This window comes from Staurois parvus, unplaced genomic scaffold (assembly GCF_062004578.1).
Source record: "Staurois parvus isolate SC_StPar_1 unplaced genomic scaffold, SC_StPar_1.0 ptg000503l, whole genome shotgun sequence".
Lineage (NCBI taxonomy): Eukaryota > Metazoa > Chordata > Amphibia > Anura > Ranidae > Staurois > Staurois parvus.
Genome location: NW_028318299.1, coordinates 3,255,377 through 3,273,139, shown reverse-complemented (window position 1 = coordinate 3,273,139; position 17,763 = coordinate 3,255,377). Strand labels below are relative to the sequence as shown.

The 17,763-nt window shown below is 41.0% G+C and overlaps 1 protein-coding gene across 1 annotated transcript; it reads right to left on the bottom strand.

Moving 5' to 3' along the window:
* Nucleotides 1-5,633: 5,633 nt before the first annotated feature.
* On the bottom strand, nt 5,634-6,584 carry LOC149452011 (olfactory receptor 5AR1-like). The gene has a single exon (XM_089689883.1). The coding sequence runs from the start codon at nt 6,582-6,584 to the stop codon at nt 5,634-5,636; it is 951 nt and encodes a 316-aa protein (XP_089546009.1).
* Between the last annotated feature and the right edge of the window lie 11,179 nt (nt 6,585-17,763).

The following is a 17,763-nucleotide window of genomic DNA, read 5'->3' as shown; positions in this document are numbered from 1 at the left end:
AGCTGAAATCCAGAGGGAAGAAGAGGCGAAGAAGGCAACTTTCAGCTGCTGCAAAGAGAGCCATACATGGGGTTGGTTCCTGTAATTGCCCACCTGCCTTGCTGATCACCCTCCCTGCCCACATCTGATTCACCCAGCTGCCTGGGCCCCCCTGCTGGCCTGGACCCTGTACAGGAGGACTGGTTGCACGCCCTTATCCATGGCTCCGGTTGTATGAAGAGTTATACATGGCAATGCACAATAAAAAAAAGCAAAGATCTGTCCAGTTTACACTCCAGCATTTTTAAACAGAGAAAGTATATGTCCAGCATTGGTGTTAATAGTAATATTATTAAGAAGAAGAATACATAATTCAAAATAATAATAATAATCAACTTCATGTTATACGTATAATGCCTTTAAAGTTACCCTCTCACAGCAATTTACAAAAGAAACAAAAGCAAATGATCTGTAAGACAAGTAAAAACAAGGAAAGGTTAGGCAAAAGCTTATCTAAAGAAGAAAGTCTTCTGTTTGAACCTTTAATGTTCTTGGGAAGATAATTCCAGACATTTGGGGCATAACAGGTGAAGGCCCCATACCCCATGGTATAGATGGGTCTGAGGAACACACAGAAGATCAGATTTAGAGGAGTGACGGTTACAAGGGGGCAGTAGGATGATATACTGTAAGTTCAGACAGATAATGGTGGGCCAAGCTGTATAGAGCCTTTATAGGTTGGTATGAGGATTTTGAAGTCAAAGCGAAACTTGAGAGGTACTGTAACTAGTGCAAGGACTCAAGGATAGGAGTAATAGGATTAATGGTTCAGGGTTCATGCTGGCTGGGTCAAATCTGGTTCTAGGAGGGATCGGGTTGTGCAGCACCTTATATAACAGACTAAGGGGGATGGTAGACAGACCTGGATATATGAGGGGTGAAGATCTTCAAGATCAGCCCATGCAGTGAGCCATGACCCAGTCTCTGCAGTGGTTTGTTGGCATCATGTACAAGGCTTGCCTGCAGCACTAATGTGAGGATGGAAGTGGAAATTCCCCCATCCAGACCTGCCACCTGTTTCACCTCCTGGCTCCCACTTTCTCATTTGCCTGGTGTTAACATGTACAGGGACAATCTGATATGGACAATTGATGTAAGGGGGCATGCTAATGGGGAAATGTATTTAAGGGGGCACTCTGATGGGGGAATGGATCTAAATGGGCCCTCTGATGGGGAAATTCGATGTCTCTAATATGCTTTATCCATCAGACCTTATACTCTTTTGGTTGCCTGTCCCTGAAATCTTATCAATATCTTTTTTTTAAGTGAGGTCTCCAAAAAACTGAAACCGGACACAGTATCATAAATAAGGCCTGACAAAAGATCTTAGAGGAATCAGGACCTCCATCCTCCTTCTGGTGACACCTCTAGTGATATAAAGATCTATATAGAGGAATCAGGACCTCCTTCCTCCTGCCGGTGATCCCACTAGTGATATAAAGATCTATATAGAGGAATCAGGACCTCCTTCCTCCTGCTGTTGACCCCTCTAGTGATATAAAGATCTATATAGGGGAATCAGGACCTCCTGCCGGTGACCCCTCTAGTGATATAAAGATCTATATAGAGGAATCAGGACCTTCTTCCTCCTGCCGGTGACCCCTCTGGTGATATAAAGATCTATATAGAGGAATCAGGACCTCCTTCCTCCTGCCGGTGACCCCTCTGGTGATATAAAGATCTATATAGTGGGATCAGGACCTCCTTCCTCCTGCCGGAGACCCCTCTAGTGATATAAAGATCTATATAGAGGAATCAGGACCTCCTTCCTCCTGCCGGTGATCCCTCTAGTGATATATAGATCTATATAGAGGAATCAGGACCTCCTTCCTCCTGCCGGTGACCTCTCTAGTGATATAAATATCTATATAGAGGAATCAGGACCTCCTTCCTCCTGTTGGTGATCCCTCTAGTGATATAAAGATCTATATAGAGGAATCAGGACCTCCTTCCTCCTGCCGGTGACCTCTCTAGTGATATAAAGATCTATATAGAGGAATCAGGACCTCCTTCCTCCTGCCGGTAACCCCTCTAGTGATATATAGATCTATATAGAGGAATCAGGACCTCCTTCCTCCTGCCGGTGACCTCTCTAGTGATATAAATATCTATATAGAGGAATCAGGACCTCCTTCCTCCTGCCGGTGACCTCTCTAGTGATATAAATATCTATATAGAGCAGTGTTTCTCAACCTTTAAAATGATGCACACTTTATAGGTACCCCACTCTAAAATGTAAAAAAAATAAACTAAAGGTTGTACATACTGTAACATCTATACAAATAGGACGTCCAATGTTGGAGGTGATTTATTCTTCCAAAGCAAATACATACTTGCACACTAGTACTGACTATTATTCCAGAGTTTCTTCTTCTCCCTCAGTTTTTCTCCCTCATTCAGCTAATGTGAGCCCAGTGCTGATAAAAGAGGCAGGGGAAGGACAAATACGTATGCTGTACTCAACTGAAGACATCATTGGTTGTTATGATGTCAGTGGCTGGAAGGTTGTAATGGTGCATCTGTGGCTTTGTATAATGAAAAGGCAGGTTTCATCCATCTGCTGGCTTGCATACAATATTTGGGCAATTTTTAGGCATTTTGCCAAGGAACTCCTGAAGAAACCTAAAGGCACCGTGGTTGAAAAAGGCTGATATAGAGGAATCAGGACCTCCCTCCTCCTGCTTGAAAAAAGGACTACAATTTACTGTGTGTTGGTGCAAAACTGTGCCAGTCCCCACCGCACTTCTTCTTGGATAGGACAGCTAATCACCTGCTGGTAGATGAGACCCTTTGCCATCCTCCTCACAGCTCACAGAAGACTGTACAAGAGTCAGGGTGACTACAACTGGGTGTTGAACTATCTCACCCGGAGTTGCAACCCTGTTCCGGGCCTTTGGCAGAATCTGAATACATCTGACTAGGTCTGGGGTGTTTGACTCCCAAACTCAACAAACCTTCAATTATAATACTTGTAAACAGGTTAAATAGATCAGAAGAAAGTGGCAGCTGACACTGCATATACAGTACATTGTATAATAGCTATTGCCCCCAAAAGCCAGGTGGATATCAGCAGTTATTGACTCATTAATGATTGTCAATCGTTTGTCAATTCTGCAGAGACATTTGTACACCCCCTCCCCCCCCTTCCTTCTCTCCACTATGGATGGAATGTTGGCATTTCTGCTATGGGTCTGTTTATTCAGGAATAATTTTGTAATTAAATAAAATAATATAATAATAATTAGTATATATTGTTGTAGGACAAACAAAGGTTACTTTTTATGATATGCTTTTATTTAGAAAAAAAATCTACTTTGAATTATGTTAATTGAATAAAAAAAATTTACTTTGGTAAAAATCATAAAAGTTATTTCAAAACTCCATGAAAAATTATACTAAAATTATGATTCTGGTACACAAAATGTCAAGGTTATTTATATAACAAAGAAAAAGGCTTTTTGTTTAATTTTTGCCACTTTTTTATTGAAACGGTAAAAAATAAATAAACAAATAAAATCAAAGAAAAATAAAAAAAAAAGGAGAAGGAGAGGGAGGAAGAGAATACACAAATCACATGTGCTATTAGCAGCTGGTAAGCATTTATCTGGCCTCAAATGTTTGCACTGAGCAGGAAACAGGGTGTGGCGTCACATAGTGGAATCCTCCAATTAAAACAGTAACTATTTAAACTTTTAATAATAGATATAAAATAGAATACATGGAGGAGAGGGAGAGGATAGGGAGAGGAGAATAAACCCTGAGAGAGTTATAGCTCTTTCTTGCTTAACCTCCCTGGCGGTATGAATATTTTCAATTTTTGGTGCATTTTTTTGCATGGAAATATGTAGTTTTTTTGTTGTAGGCCTGTAATTTTTAGGAATAACTCACTGAAATCTGTCCGAACAAGAGTCTAGTAAACATTCCGGATATGATAAAACTTGAAACACGAAATCATAAATTATAATTTAATTAATAATCATAAAAAAATAATAATATAATAATAATAATAAATTTAATTCAATAATATAATCAAACCAAAAACACTAAAATTTGAAATACAGAGGCAAATTCGCACATCGCTGAGCTCAGTCGCAGAATCGTTTTCAGTGTCTGATGACGAATTTCCCCCACGAATCATTATCACTCAATTCTGCAAGTGGTTCTGATTTACTATCGCTGTTCTCTAGTTGGTCAAAAACCGCTTTTGACATAAAGGGACGTTTTTTGGACGCCATGGACGTTTCTAAGTTTCCAGGCAGAAAGAACAGTCAAAATGTAGGCAGGGCTCCGGACAAAGCACTCGGGACAAAATGTATGTGAAATGCATTGAAACAGCAATGTTTTACTATATAATAATAATTTTTTAAAAAATGAAATTTTTTGAAAAAATTTCAAATTTGCCGCCGGTTCCGGAGCCGTACGTCCCGACGTCACAGGGACCGGAACACGGAAGCCGGATGCTGGCATCGACCGGAGGAGATGGCCGTGGGCGCTGCAATGGACACATTGCGGGAGCGAAGGACAAGGTAAGCTCTGCAGGGACTCCCTGAGCAACGCCGCATGGTAAGCCCGAGTGTAGCTCAGGGGGGTTACCGCTCTTGGTACTGAAATTTTACCCCGAGCTACACTCGGGAATACCACCAGGGGGGTTAAAGAGGTGGTAAAGCCACTTTGTTAATTTTTACCTACAGGTAAGCTTATAATAAATCTTTCTTGTAGGTAAAATTAATAAAAATGAAACATACACTGTTTAGGAGATATTCATTTTGTATTATAGATCTGGTACTGTTCCATCAGAGCACTGACCCGTGTCCCGAGACTCCCTTGTGCATGCAAACGAGTGACGTCCTCATGGCTCAACCAGTCAGTTGGCCGGACCTGAAAGGAAGACCGGGTGAAGATGGAAGCCTCTACAGAGGCGACAGCATGCTGCTAGAAGGGTTAATTTTAGGGTAAGTTTTACATAAAGTAGGAGATGCCTCATTGTATACAATGCATACTAGCACAATATGCCTTTACTTTGCAGGGGATTTTTTTTTTTTTTTTTGGATGCAGTTTACTACCGCTTTATGCTAATTGTTATCAGGTTACAAATGACTTTTTTGTTGACTTGTAAGTGTATTGTTACATAAAATTAAATTGTTCGTCTAGTTCACAATTGGCATTGTTATGCTGTGCCAGAATTTCCCATGCTTTGCAGTACAAAATTCTCCTCTGTGCTGTTTTGAGATCTTTATTCTGTAAGCTGTAAATCAAGGGATTGAGGAGTGGTGTAATCACCATGTAGATGATAGGCACAAGATGATCTTCTGAAGAAGTGATGGGTGAGTTAGGATGGAGGGAGGAAAAGATTGCTCATCCATTGCACAATTGGCTTTGTTATTCTGTGCCAACTTTTTCCAATCCTATGCTGTACAAAATTCTTCTCTATTCTAGCCTTGAAATATTTATTCTTTAGGCTGCAAATCAAGGGACTGAGGAGTGGTATAACCACCATGTAGATGATAGACACAAGATGATATTCTGAAGCATTGGAGGTGGAGTTAGGACATAGGTCAATTAAATACTGCTCATTCATTTTACAATTGGCATTGTTATTCTGTGTCAATTTTGCTCAAGCCTAGGCTGTACAAAATTCTCTTCAGTGCTGCCTTGAAATCTTTGTTCCGTAGGCTGTAAATCAAGGGATTGAGGAGTGGTGTAAGCACTGTGTAGACGATGGACACAAGACGATCTTCTGAAGCAGTGGAAGTGGGGTTAGGACGGAGGTAGGTAAAGATGAGAGTTCCATAAAAGATGAAGACTACTGTTAGGTGGGAAGTACATGTGGAAAAGGCCTTCATCTTTCCTTTCTGGGAGTGAATCCCCATGATGGTGCGAAATATCCTGATATATGGTACAAAGGTCATACTAAGAGCACCGGAACCCATTAGGATACCAACAAGGAACATGACAAAGACGTTAATGAAAGTATCAGTACAAGACAATAGAAACAACTGAGGGAGGTCACAGAAGAAGCTGTTGATGACATTGGGGCCACAGAAGTTCAGTCTCAGAATACAGAGGGTATGTATCAATGAGGTGAGGAACCCAATGACCCAAGATGCAGACACCATTTGAGCACAAATCTTGGGGTGCATTATTTGGATATAATGCAAAGGGTGACAGATTGCGATATATCTATCATAAGACATCACAGCCAGCAAATACAGTTCAATGCATATAAAGGAGAAAAAGAAAAAGAACTGAGTGATACATGAAGAAGCAGTAATTGTCTTGACTTTAGAAAAGAAATCTGTGAGAATCTTTGGAGAGGTGACAGAGGAATAGAAAATATCCAGCCCAGCCAGGTTACACAGAAATAGGTACATGGGAGTGTGGAGGTGAGAATCATGGCATATCAGAAGGACAATCAGGGAATTCCCAACCAGTGATGCTAGATAAATGAGGAAAAACACCATAAACAAAGGCAACTGGAGGTATGGGACATCTGACACCCCACGTAGGATGAACTCCGATACTTTGGTTTGATTGATGTCCTTCATTTTTTCTAGATGACCACTACGGATGGTGAGAACAATCCAACCCTGTAATCATTGATAACCCATATCATAAATTTAGAGGACATATTTATAAGAGATAAAACAATTCTGTCTCCAGTATAAACAAAAATTGCCACTAGTGCAGAAACCTAGAGGTGACTATACATACCTTTGGAAGCCACATGCCAAACCCTTCTGTTATGCACAAATGCCAAAGCATTAGAAGGACAGAAGGTTCTGACAGGCAGAAGTCCGACATTTCCAGGTAGTGCTGAAACTTTGCATCTCATTCAACAGGTTCCAAATTACTTATTATTATGGGCTGCCCAACTGACCAATAGGAATGTAGGCAAGCCTCATCATTGTATTCTCAGTGTAAGATGAATGAAAAACTGGCTTCAGTTCAAATCTTAGTCCATGGGTCACAACATGGGTCATGACAGATTGACAGAATACTACAATTTGGGGTGTATATTTCAGATGATTGAAAAATGAGAACACAGTGTGGCCATGCGATGGAAAAAGCAAAAAAAAACGGTGATTCCTCCCTAAAGGAATCACCAGTCAAAGGAAGGAGGTCCTGATTCTGCTGTATAAATCTTTATATCCCTAGAGGGATCACCGGCAGGAGGAAGGAGGTCCTGATTCTGCTGTATAAATCTTTATATCACTAGAGGGGTCACCAGCAGAAGGAAGGAGGTCGCGATTCCTCTATATAGATCTTTATATCACTAGAGGGGTCACCAGCAGGAGGAAGGAGGTCCCGATTCCTCTATATAGATCTTTATATCACTAGAGGGATCACCAACAGGAGGAAGGAGGTCCTGATTCCTCTATATAGATCTTTATATCACTAGAGGGATCACCAACAGGAGGAAGGAGGTCCTGATTCCTCTATATAGATCTTTATATCATTAGAGGGGTCTCCAGCAGGAGGAAGGAGGTCCTGATTCCTTTATATAGATCTTTATATCACTAGAGGGATCCCCAGCAGGAGGAAGGAGGTCCTGATTCCTCTATATAGATCTTTATATCACTAGAAGGATCACCGGCAGGAGGAAGGAGGTCCTGATTCCTCTATATAGATCTTTATATTCCTAGAGGGGTCACCAGCAGTAGAAAAGAGGTCCTGATTTCTCTATATAGATATTTATATCACTGGAGGGGTTACCAGCAGGAGGAAGGAGGTCCTGATCCCTCTATATGGATCTTTATATCACTAGAGGGGTCACCGGCAGGAGGAAGGAGGTCCTGGTCCCTCTATATGGATCTTTATATCACTAGAGGGGTCACCGGCAGGAGGAAGGAGGTCCTGATCGCTCTATATGGATCTTTATATCACTAGAGGGGTCACTGTCAGGAGGAAGGAGGTCCTGATCGCTCTATATGGATCTTTATATCACTAGAGGGGTCACCGACAGGAGGAAGGAGGTCCTGATCGCTCTATATGGATCTTTATATCACTAGAGGGGTCACCGGCAGGAGGAAGGAGGTCCTGATTCCTCTATATAGATCTTTATATCACTAGAGGGGTCACCGGCAGGAGGAAGGAGGTCCTGATTCCTCTATATAGATCTTTATATCACTAGAGAGGTCACCGGCAGGAGGAAGGAGGTCCTGATTCCTCTATATAGACCTTTATATCACTAGAGGGGTCACCGGCAGGAGGAAGGAGGTCCTGATTCCTCTATATAAATCTTTATATCATTAAAAGTGTCCCAGAAGGGGGAAGGGAGTCCTGATTCCTTTATATTGATCTTTATCTTTCAACCTCACTTACAATAAAAGATATTCATAAGACAAAAGACCAACAAAAATGGTGAAATGTCTAAGGGAAAATATAAGAAGTGAGAATCTCAATATACAGTTAGGATCAAATTGAGCTCTGGGAGGTTTTACCCCCTTCATGACCAGACATTATTTTGCTATTCAGCACTGTGCTACTTTAACTGGCAATTGCAAAGTCATGCAACACTATAACCAAATTAAATTTATATATTTTTTTCACACAAATTTGGTGGTATTTGACCACCATTGGGTTTTTTTTAATTTTATACAAGAAAAAAAATACTGAAAATTTTGAAAAAAAAAACAATATTTTTTACTTTTTGCTATAAAACCTATCCAATAAAAATATGAAGAAATGATTTATAAATTTAGGCCAAAATGTATTCTGCTACATGTCTTTGGTAAAAAAAAAATCACAATATGTGAATAATAATTAGTTTGTGTGAAAGTTATTGCGTCTGCGAACTATGGTATACAGTCAGGGGCAGACTGACAGCTCTTGGGCCCCCCGGGCAATAGGGGATCATGGGGCCCCTGTGTCCTTGCCCAAACTAAAAAAAGCCTATGAAAAAGGTACCAGGGGCATCTCATGGGGCCCGCTACTGACCCGGGCCCTCGGGCAGTGCCCAAGTTTCCAAATAGTCAATCCGCCCCTGTATACAGTATATGCTGGGTTTTGTTTTAGACTAGTAATAGCGATGATCAGTGACTTATAGTGGGACAGTGATAATGCGGCGGGCAATCTGACACTAACAATGGGTAGGAGATAGACTGACACTGACATCACCAGTGACACTAATACAGTGATAATACTATACACTGTCACTGTACTAAAGATACTGGATGGAAAGGAGTTACATCACGGGGTAATCAAGGGGTTAATTGTGTGCCTAACAAGTGTTAATTTGTGTAAAGTGTGCTGCATTTTACTAAAAATCTCTTTGTTCCTTCTCCCTGCTGTGCAGGGAGAAGGAACAAAAATGTTGTTCCCGCTGTACAAAACCATGTGCTGTTTGTCAACACAGGGTCTGGGCTGTGATTGGACACAGCCGGTCAGCAGGTCCTGCTCATGAATCGTTGGCTGGAACCTGCTGACAAAATCCCACCGTAGGCAGGTGGGAGCGCGCGGTTGCTCCCTGAACCCAGAAACAGGTAGTGATGTACAGGTACGTCGCTGTGCCTGTAGGAGCTGCTTGTCCGCAGTACAGTTGGGATGCGTGGTCCTAAAGAGGTTTAGAAAAGAGTAGTTGATGCTTGGAACAGGCAGAAGTAAGGAGCCAGTCAACAACGAATGTAAGCATGATTGGGACAAACAAAACTATACTCACACAAAAAGTTTAATAAGAAAGTAAAAACACAAAAAAATCATAAAAAGGACAGACTTGTTGGACCACTTGGCCTCTTCTGTTGACACTCTTAGGATTCTATATTTCTATATCTTACCTGGATTTATACATAAACATTATAGATGCCAATTGTTGGTGTGATTATAAACAAGAGGAAGGTTCAGTAATCATTGCCTGTGTCCTTCTTGTTTCAGCTAGGTAGGAGGTATACAACCCTGAGCTGAGCTGAAATTACAAAGGGAATCAGGAAGATAGAATTTATTCTTTCAATCTCAAATCCCAAAATGAACTTGAATTGTATTATAGAATCTTCCTCCTTTCCGACACAGCTCACCGATTGATGTGGATAGAGTTCCATGTGTTGTGTGTATTATCAGGGTTGATTTTCTGGGTCTTTTATGTGTGAGGAATATACCCTCTGGGGTCTTGTTATACATCAATGTTGTTAGAAAATATTTATTCCCAAATGTTGGCAAATCTCCAGGCTATTCCCTGAAATGTCTACAGATGACCAATAAATCCCTGCAGAATCAATGTCTCTATCTTCTTCTTAATCAATCTTGGCTTACACAAGTCTCTATTATAAAATGTTGTAAATAAATAATCTTTCTTCTTAAATTTAGGACAAAATGTATTCTGCTACTTTTCTTTTATAAAAATAACCCAAATCAGTGTATGTTATTGTCTACCCCCTTAGGGGTTGCTGTTGAATTTGTAATGGTTTGGGTTCCTCAATAGTTCTGCACTGCCAGTCCTTTATTATTCTCCCACAGCCATGAATCCATAGACAGGAAATCGGCGTTGGTTTTGTTGTTTTATTTGAGGGATTGAACTTGGATGGGGTATAGGAGTGCATAGGATGCCCAATGGAATGAATTCTCAAGGCCAAATTCCTGAACTATGTACAACTTCACCTTTAAGGCCTCACTGTTGGAGTGCTAGCCAGCAACTCCATTAGTAGTAGCCCAGACCCCAGATGAACTCCTCCTCCACCCGGCAGTCTGTAAGTAGTCCTTTTATCTTGAACAAGGGGATCTGGATCCTGTTTCCTCAATAGGCACACAGTCACTAGAAGGGGGCTAATCTGGTTTCCCACCAGAGTGCTCCTTCTCCTATCCGCCAAAGGGGTACAGGTGTACTCACTCAGGTGTCTATCCTTCACATATTCTGGATGGCTGCAGATACCAGGCTTGCTAGCTGGACGGCTCCCTCTTGCCACACAGGGGATTCTCTTCCAGGGACCAGTAAGTCCTGAGTTTTCTCTTCTTCTGAAGCAGGCTTGCAGGCAGGCCCCATCCCAGCAGGTCTCCTAGCAGCCCTCTTTTACCAACCTCACATCTCTCTCCTCTCTACGTATCAGTGGGGAGGTCAGTCAAATATTTACAACTATAGTTTTTTTCACCACCTGCAGTTACCAGGCTTGATAGCTGGACAGCTCCCTCTTGTCACACAGGGAATCCTCTTCCAGGGACCAGTATGTCCTGCATTTTCTCCTCTTCTGAACCAGGTTTGCAGGCAAGCCCCATCCCAGCAGGCCTCCTAGCAGCCCTCTTTTACAAATCTTACATCTCTCTCCTCTCTATGTATCAGTGGCGAGGTCAGTCAATTATCTATAACTATAGATTTTTTTCACCACCCAGGAGGCCCCTATCATGTTTCTTAACAGTTGCATATTTCTTACACGTCTGGAGGCTTTGGGGAACGTGCCGCTTGCCTCCTTTGGTTTGTTGGGATCCTCTCAATGACTGGGCCCACATGGGAAGGCTGGATGCCCTCCTTCATAGCCCTTGCACAGATGCATTGTTTGCAAATCTATGTTTTTTATGTAGAAATTATTTCACAACTCCTGAAGAAGCGATATTATTGCAAAAATGTCGAGTTACTACAACTGTTAGTACCAGAGTATCGGTTTCCAAACCCTTACCTGGACACGGTACATCTTCATTGTGGAATATATCAATACTACATGTATCTGTACTGAATATACACTCCTATATGCTGCAGGAGTATTTCCTCTGTGGCAGATTTTATCAATTGTATGTATTGCTGTACGTCTATGTATGTTCAATAAAGCAATACTAAAATTTACTATTGTTGTAGAGATATCAAGTCCACCAAGAGGCCTCTCTTTTTCTCTATACAGTATGGGGGAGCCGCACTGTTCTGATAAGAGGGTGGAGCTAGAGGGGGAGAGTACAGCAGAGCCTGCTTTTCCAAGCTCTCTTCTCTTTACTCTGTCCCAACTGGGGCCGGTCCAATAACATGTATATGGGCTATCCCTCCCAATGGAGGCCCTGTTCATACCGAGGAAAAGGCTTTAAGCCTCTGTAAGGTATTGTATTGACTATTCAGTTCTGTTTCCAAGCTCAGCATGGCCTTTGATTTAATGAATTTGTTACCTTGAAAAAACAGTGAAGTACCCCTTGCCAGGAGGATCTGGGGAAGTGTAAAAATTCCACACCTTGGGGTGCATGGTACAGTATGCTTTTGAATGCTGCAAATACTGGACCCCTGTGTGGGAATCTGACTTTAAAGTGGATGTAAACCCTTCCAAATACCCAGTGAAGTGACTGGCCTCAGGTGAAACACAGAGATGAAACAAATCCTCCTACATAAGTTGTACCTGTTTATCTGAAGTCTTCTCTACATCCGTTCAAAGTACTGAATTTATAAAGTTTGACTTACAGTACAGAAAAAAGGGGGCAGAGAGTTGAAATTAGACACAGCAGAACAGAGGAGAGCTGTGAGAGCTGATTGGACAGAAGAGACACACCCCCTTTACACAGCTCACAGAAACAGCTGAGACTGTCAATCTGCTGGAGCTCCCTCCCTTGTCACCATTTGTCTCTTGGTGTCAGAAAAACATATCAGAAGTGATTCATGCAGATAACAGAGAAACAGAGTAGCAGACAGAAATCACACCTACTGCTCCTAATTAACACAAGCATACACTATAGAAAGATATGCGTTGTTCATATTACATGTCTGAGATCTCAAGAGCTGATTGGTGCTCCGAAATGCATCACCTAGGCAACTAGGATCACCTAGGATCCTCCTCCTGACGTTATGTCCAGTCATGATTTCCACGGTGGTTTCACTTCCCGCATTTGTCAAGATTTCCCGCAGCGCTGATTTATCGTGGTCTGTTACCACTCCGATCCGGCTTCCATCTCCCACCCTGCCACCAAGGGACTTATGGATCTGCCATTGAGGCCTGCTTCATGCTACAAACACCCTGTTCATTTACGTATGTGAGTGCAATACTGATGTTCTTAATAAAGTGTTTTAAATGCTACACTTAGAGGCACCCCCTTGTGCTTTTCTTGTTAATACAGAAGGGATCCATTCCAGTCTTCTTGGTGGAGCTGCCTACATGGTGCATAATTATTTTATAGACTATTTTAGAAGTTTGGACTTTATGGACTCATACATTTGTTAATAATTTGGCTTCTATGTGGACCAGGGTTGTGCCATAGAATTTTATTACATGTCTACAACCACTTTAGGGAGGAAAAAGTGAAAATTTAAAAAAATGGAAAGTACTCTAGTGGCTTGACCCATAAAAAGTAATTATGTATTCTTTTATTTTGTGAAGGTCAAAAGCTCAAGCTAAGATTTTTGCAGGCATACACAGTAGGATGTCAGTTGGACACAGGGGCTGACTGACCATTTGGAAACTCGGGTACTGCCCGAGGGCCCGGGGTCAGTAGGGGGCCCCATGAGATGCCCCTGATACCTTTTTCATAGGCTTTTTTGAGTTTGGGCAAGGACACAGGGGCCCCATGATCCCGTATTGCCCGGGGGCCATGAGTTGTCAGTCCGCCCCTGGTTGGACAGTATAAAAAGTAAGGTGCATTCTAAAAAAAATGTTTTTTCACATGGTAAAAGCCTATACAAAAGGTAAAAATTATTTTTTTTATGTATATATATATTTATATATAATCAATCATACCAACTAGGATGTGAAAGCAACCGCAAGGGTCTGCATACTCCGTAGAGAGTAGAAATTTGAGGGAGTCTTTCAGGGCTGTCATGACTCCATTTGTTTTTTTTGTGGTGAGACGCCAAGAATTTTGTTGAGACATTTTTGAGGTTGCATGTTGGTGTTTTAGATAGAGCAAAACGAGTGTCTTGTACGAAGACGATGTCAGCTCGATTAGCAGCAATTTCTTTGTTCAGTGATGATCTTTTAAAGGGGGAGTTGAGCCCTCTGGCATTAAGTGATAGTATATTAATCATTTCGATGGTGCTATGCGATGGTGTGGGCGTGAAGGAGCCTGTAGTCACGTAGACATGTTGAGGTGCTGCTTTGGAGGTTTGCCGATATTGTTCCGGCAGCAAGGAGAGTTGAGAAGCGGCGTTTGAGTTGCCTGAATTATATGACTGACCATTGGATGGCACTTATAACTTGAGATCTTGAAGGTCTTTTCCTAAGAGATGAAGGAATGTCATGGAGTGTTGATGACTGGTGGTAGTAAAAGAAGTTAACATAGGAACAGGTTTTTAATAACCTCTTGCAAGAAATGCAAGAAACATGGGTAGTTTGAAAAACTACTGTCAAACTGGGGCAGTGGAGAACAAGTAAGATCCGGAGGTTGTCACCAGGTATCAGCCAGATGAAAAAAGCAGGCATTGAGAAAGTGAAAAAAGAAAATGAAAATGTTAAGCCAAAGCTCTGCAGTGAAAAGCTTGTGAAGGATAATTCGGGTTTTCGACTGTTAGAGATACAATGTTCACGTCCAGTTCTCCTCCATTTGATGAGGCTGGTGCGGGTTGGAGTTGTTTTGGTGGTCATCCACTGGGAGTATGTTCCACTCCTTTATCAGATTTATGTCATTCATCTAGGCTTCTGATAACAGAGATCATTGTTTTCCAATTAAGGAGGGTTTCTTTGGATAAGTCAGCAAAAAGCTTGATGCCTATGTAAGAAATGGGTAGTGCCACGGGGTTTCTAGCAACCATCATGAGCTTTTCTTTGATTTGGTAGAAATGAACCCTAACCAGAACATCTTGTGGCATATATATGCTGACAGGAATGACGGTTTTGGAATTCTGTGTGCTCTGTCAGTAGAAGCTTTAGTGGAGGTGATATTCGGGATCAGAAGCTTCATTAATTGTTGTATATATGGTAGGAGGGAATCATTGGATACCGTTTCTGGGATCCCACAAATTTTTATATTATTTTTATATTATTTCGTCTTGAGCAGTCTTCTAGGTCCGCTAGTTTACTTTTCAGTAGTGTGATCTCAGATTCGTGGTCAGCGTGGGCGTCCACTACAGTCTTATGAGCTGCAAACATTTCTGACATCTTATTTTCAGATGTGATGGTTACGATTATAGTGGTCAGCAATGGCATTTGATAGGGGGGATATCTAATTAGATATATTGCTATGTAGTGTTTACCTCAATGGGAGTAGCATATTTTTCATTGTTAATTCAGCTACAGGTTGGTCAGAAGCTGGAAATTCTTCAAAGGTGGATTGGAGTTTTAGTGTAGGAGTAAGTTGAGTGGCTGAGGGGTGAGGGTCACTTAGCAGTGCGTCCTCAATTCTGGGCCTAGATTTGGCTGGGCTCCTAGATGTAGGTGAGAGTGGAGGGGAAGACTCACCAGTGTCACTGTCATACAGTGGAGCCTGGGATCTGGGATATACAAGCTGGAATTAGCACCAGGGATGGAGCAGCCCTGCTGTGAGGTGCCGGCACCATCTTGGCAGTGTGGGTCCCGGGCCGGGAAGAAGTCTGTGAGCCTCTGTGTTAGTGAATGAATCCAGAGGATGCTGGGGGATATTCCCCTTATTTAGGCTTGTCGGTATCCCAATAGTCGGGCTGTATGTCGCTCTTAATGCAGAGTGGCAGAGGAGCTCAGTCACCGAACGGCCATGTTGGATCCCGGCTGTGCATGCACCCTATATATATAGATAGATAGATAGATAGATAGATAGATAGATAGATAGATAGATAATAGATAGATAGATAGATAGATAGATAGATAGATAGATAATAGATAGATAGATAATAGATAGATAGATAGATAGATAGATAGATAGATAGATAGATAGATAGATAGATAGATAGATAAATCTATATATCTATATCACCATCCCCTCCCTCCTATATTGTAAGCTCGAAAAAGCAGGGCCCTCAATCCCCTCATGTTTTGCATTGTATTGGTATTGTTCTGTCACATGTTCTGTCCCGCTTTGTAATGTACAGCGCTGAGCGAACTATTGGCGCTTTATAAATACTGTATAATAATAATAATAATAATATATATAATATGTAAATAAAATTGACCGTAAATCATTATTTCCACCTGTTATGGCCAATCTGTTTGCATATATTTGCATTTTCTTCCTGCTACAGTATATAACACACTGGTCAATTCATCATTTATTAGTATATACATTTTAAAAGAGACATTTTGTAGTTATTGATGCAATGAATTGGTTAATATGTCTTGTTTATGTTGTATCATTATTTTGAATGTAATAGAGATCATTAGAGGACCCCAATCCTCTGGAGTCACCAACCACACCTAAGCTAATCATTAGGCATCGAGTCGGGTCTTGGAAAAACACAGAATGATGTGACACTCCTGGGATTCTCTCTAATTGTAACTTTTAAATTATCAACAAGATAAAGTTTCAAATTAACAATTACCATGAGATTTCCCAGTAATGAAGCTGCGTCAGGGAATTAATTATATAATCACCGAATGTGAAATAAATCCTAAACATACAGGATTGAAAGGCCCAACAACAATGGCTTATACACATGTCCATATCAAAAACATTATTTATCAAATTAGAACAGAAAAAAAACTTTAAAAGATCTAAAAAATCATAACAATGGCCACTACTTATTACATAAACAGTTACACAAAACAATGACAATAAAAAAATGAAAGAATCTGTCAAATTTATGCTTCAGGGTTGTCCTCAGAGAAAGTATATGCTCAGCAATGGTGATAATAATATTAATAATAAAAATATTAACCTTTTCCCACTGAATTTATATGCGGCCTCTCGGCAGGTGAGCGTTAACGCCGAAAGGGCAAACATATGTTGCCCTATGTAAACAGCTTTCTGTGCTGAGAATGCATGCCCTGTGAGCTCCCAGCACAGTTCCCGGCGGGTACCAATGCACATTTGCAATCAGGAGGTTTTCGATCATTTGATCACTGCATAGCAGAGCAATACAAAGCAGTATGCTTACACAGTAAAACAGCACACAGTAAACCCTTTGATCGCCCTTCCTGCCCAGTGTCATTACTACAGTGTCAGTGCTTTTTATTAGCACTGATCACTGTATTACTGTCACTGGGGATATCAGTGTCAGTTAGTGCCAGAATGCCCGCCGCAGTCCCGCTGTCCCACTATAAGTTGCTGATCGCCGCCATTGATAGTATTAAAAGAAAAAATTCCAATATATATACCGCCAGTTGTAGACATTATAACTTTTACGTAAACCAATTAATTTACACATATTGAAATTTTTTTTTTAGGAAGACACGGAGCAGAATACATTTTGGTCTAAATTGATGACAAAATTTGATTTTTAAAATGTTTTTTACTGGATATGTTTTATAGCAGAAAGTCAAAAATATATTTTTTTTTACATTTGTCTGTCTATTTTTGTTCAGAGTGGACATAAATTTTATTTGGGTGCAGCGTTGCATGATCGCACAATTGTCAGTTAAAGTAATGCAGCGCCATATCACAAAAAATGACCTGGTCAGGAAGCTGGGGAAAATACTTTGGAGGGCAAGTTACCTTCTCAAAGCACTTTACAAAAATACCAAAGCAGATGATACATCAGAAAAAAAAACTAAACAACAAAAAGGTGAAGGCTTCTTTAAAGTCTTCAGTTTTGGTTTGAAGAATCTGGCTTGGTTTTCTTCAAATGTTATTGGCTACTGTGCAACCCAGACTGGATATTGACAGAGTTGTAGCCCTATTCAGATCAGGGAATCTTCAACTGTAAAAACAACAAAAATGAAAACAAGGGGTGCAAATGCCTAGTGCTTTATCCAAGACACTTTAATTAAG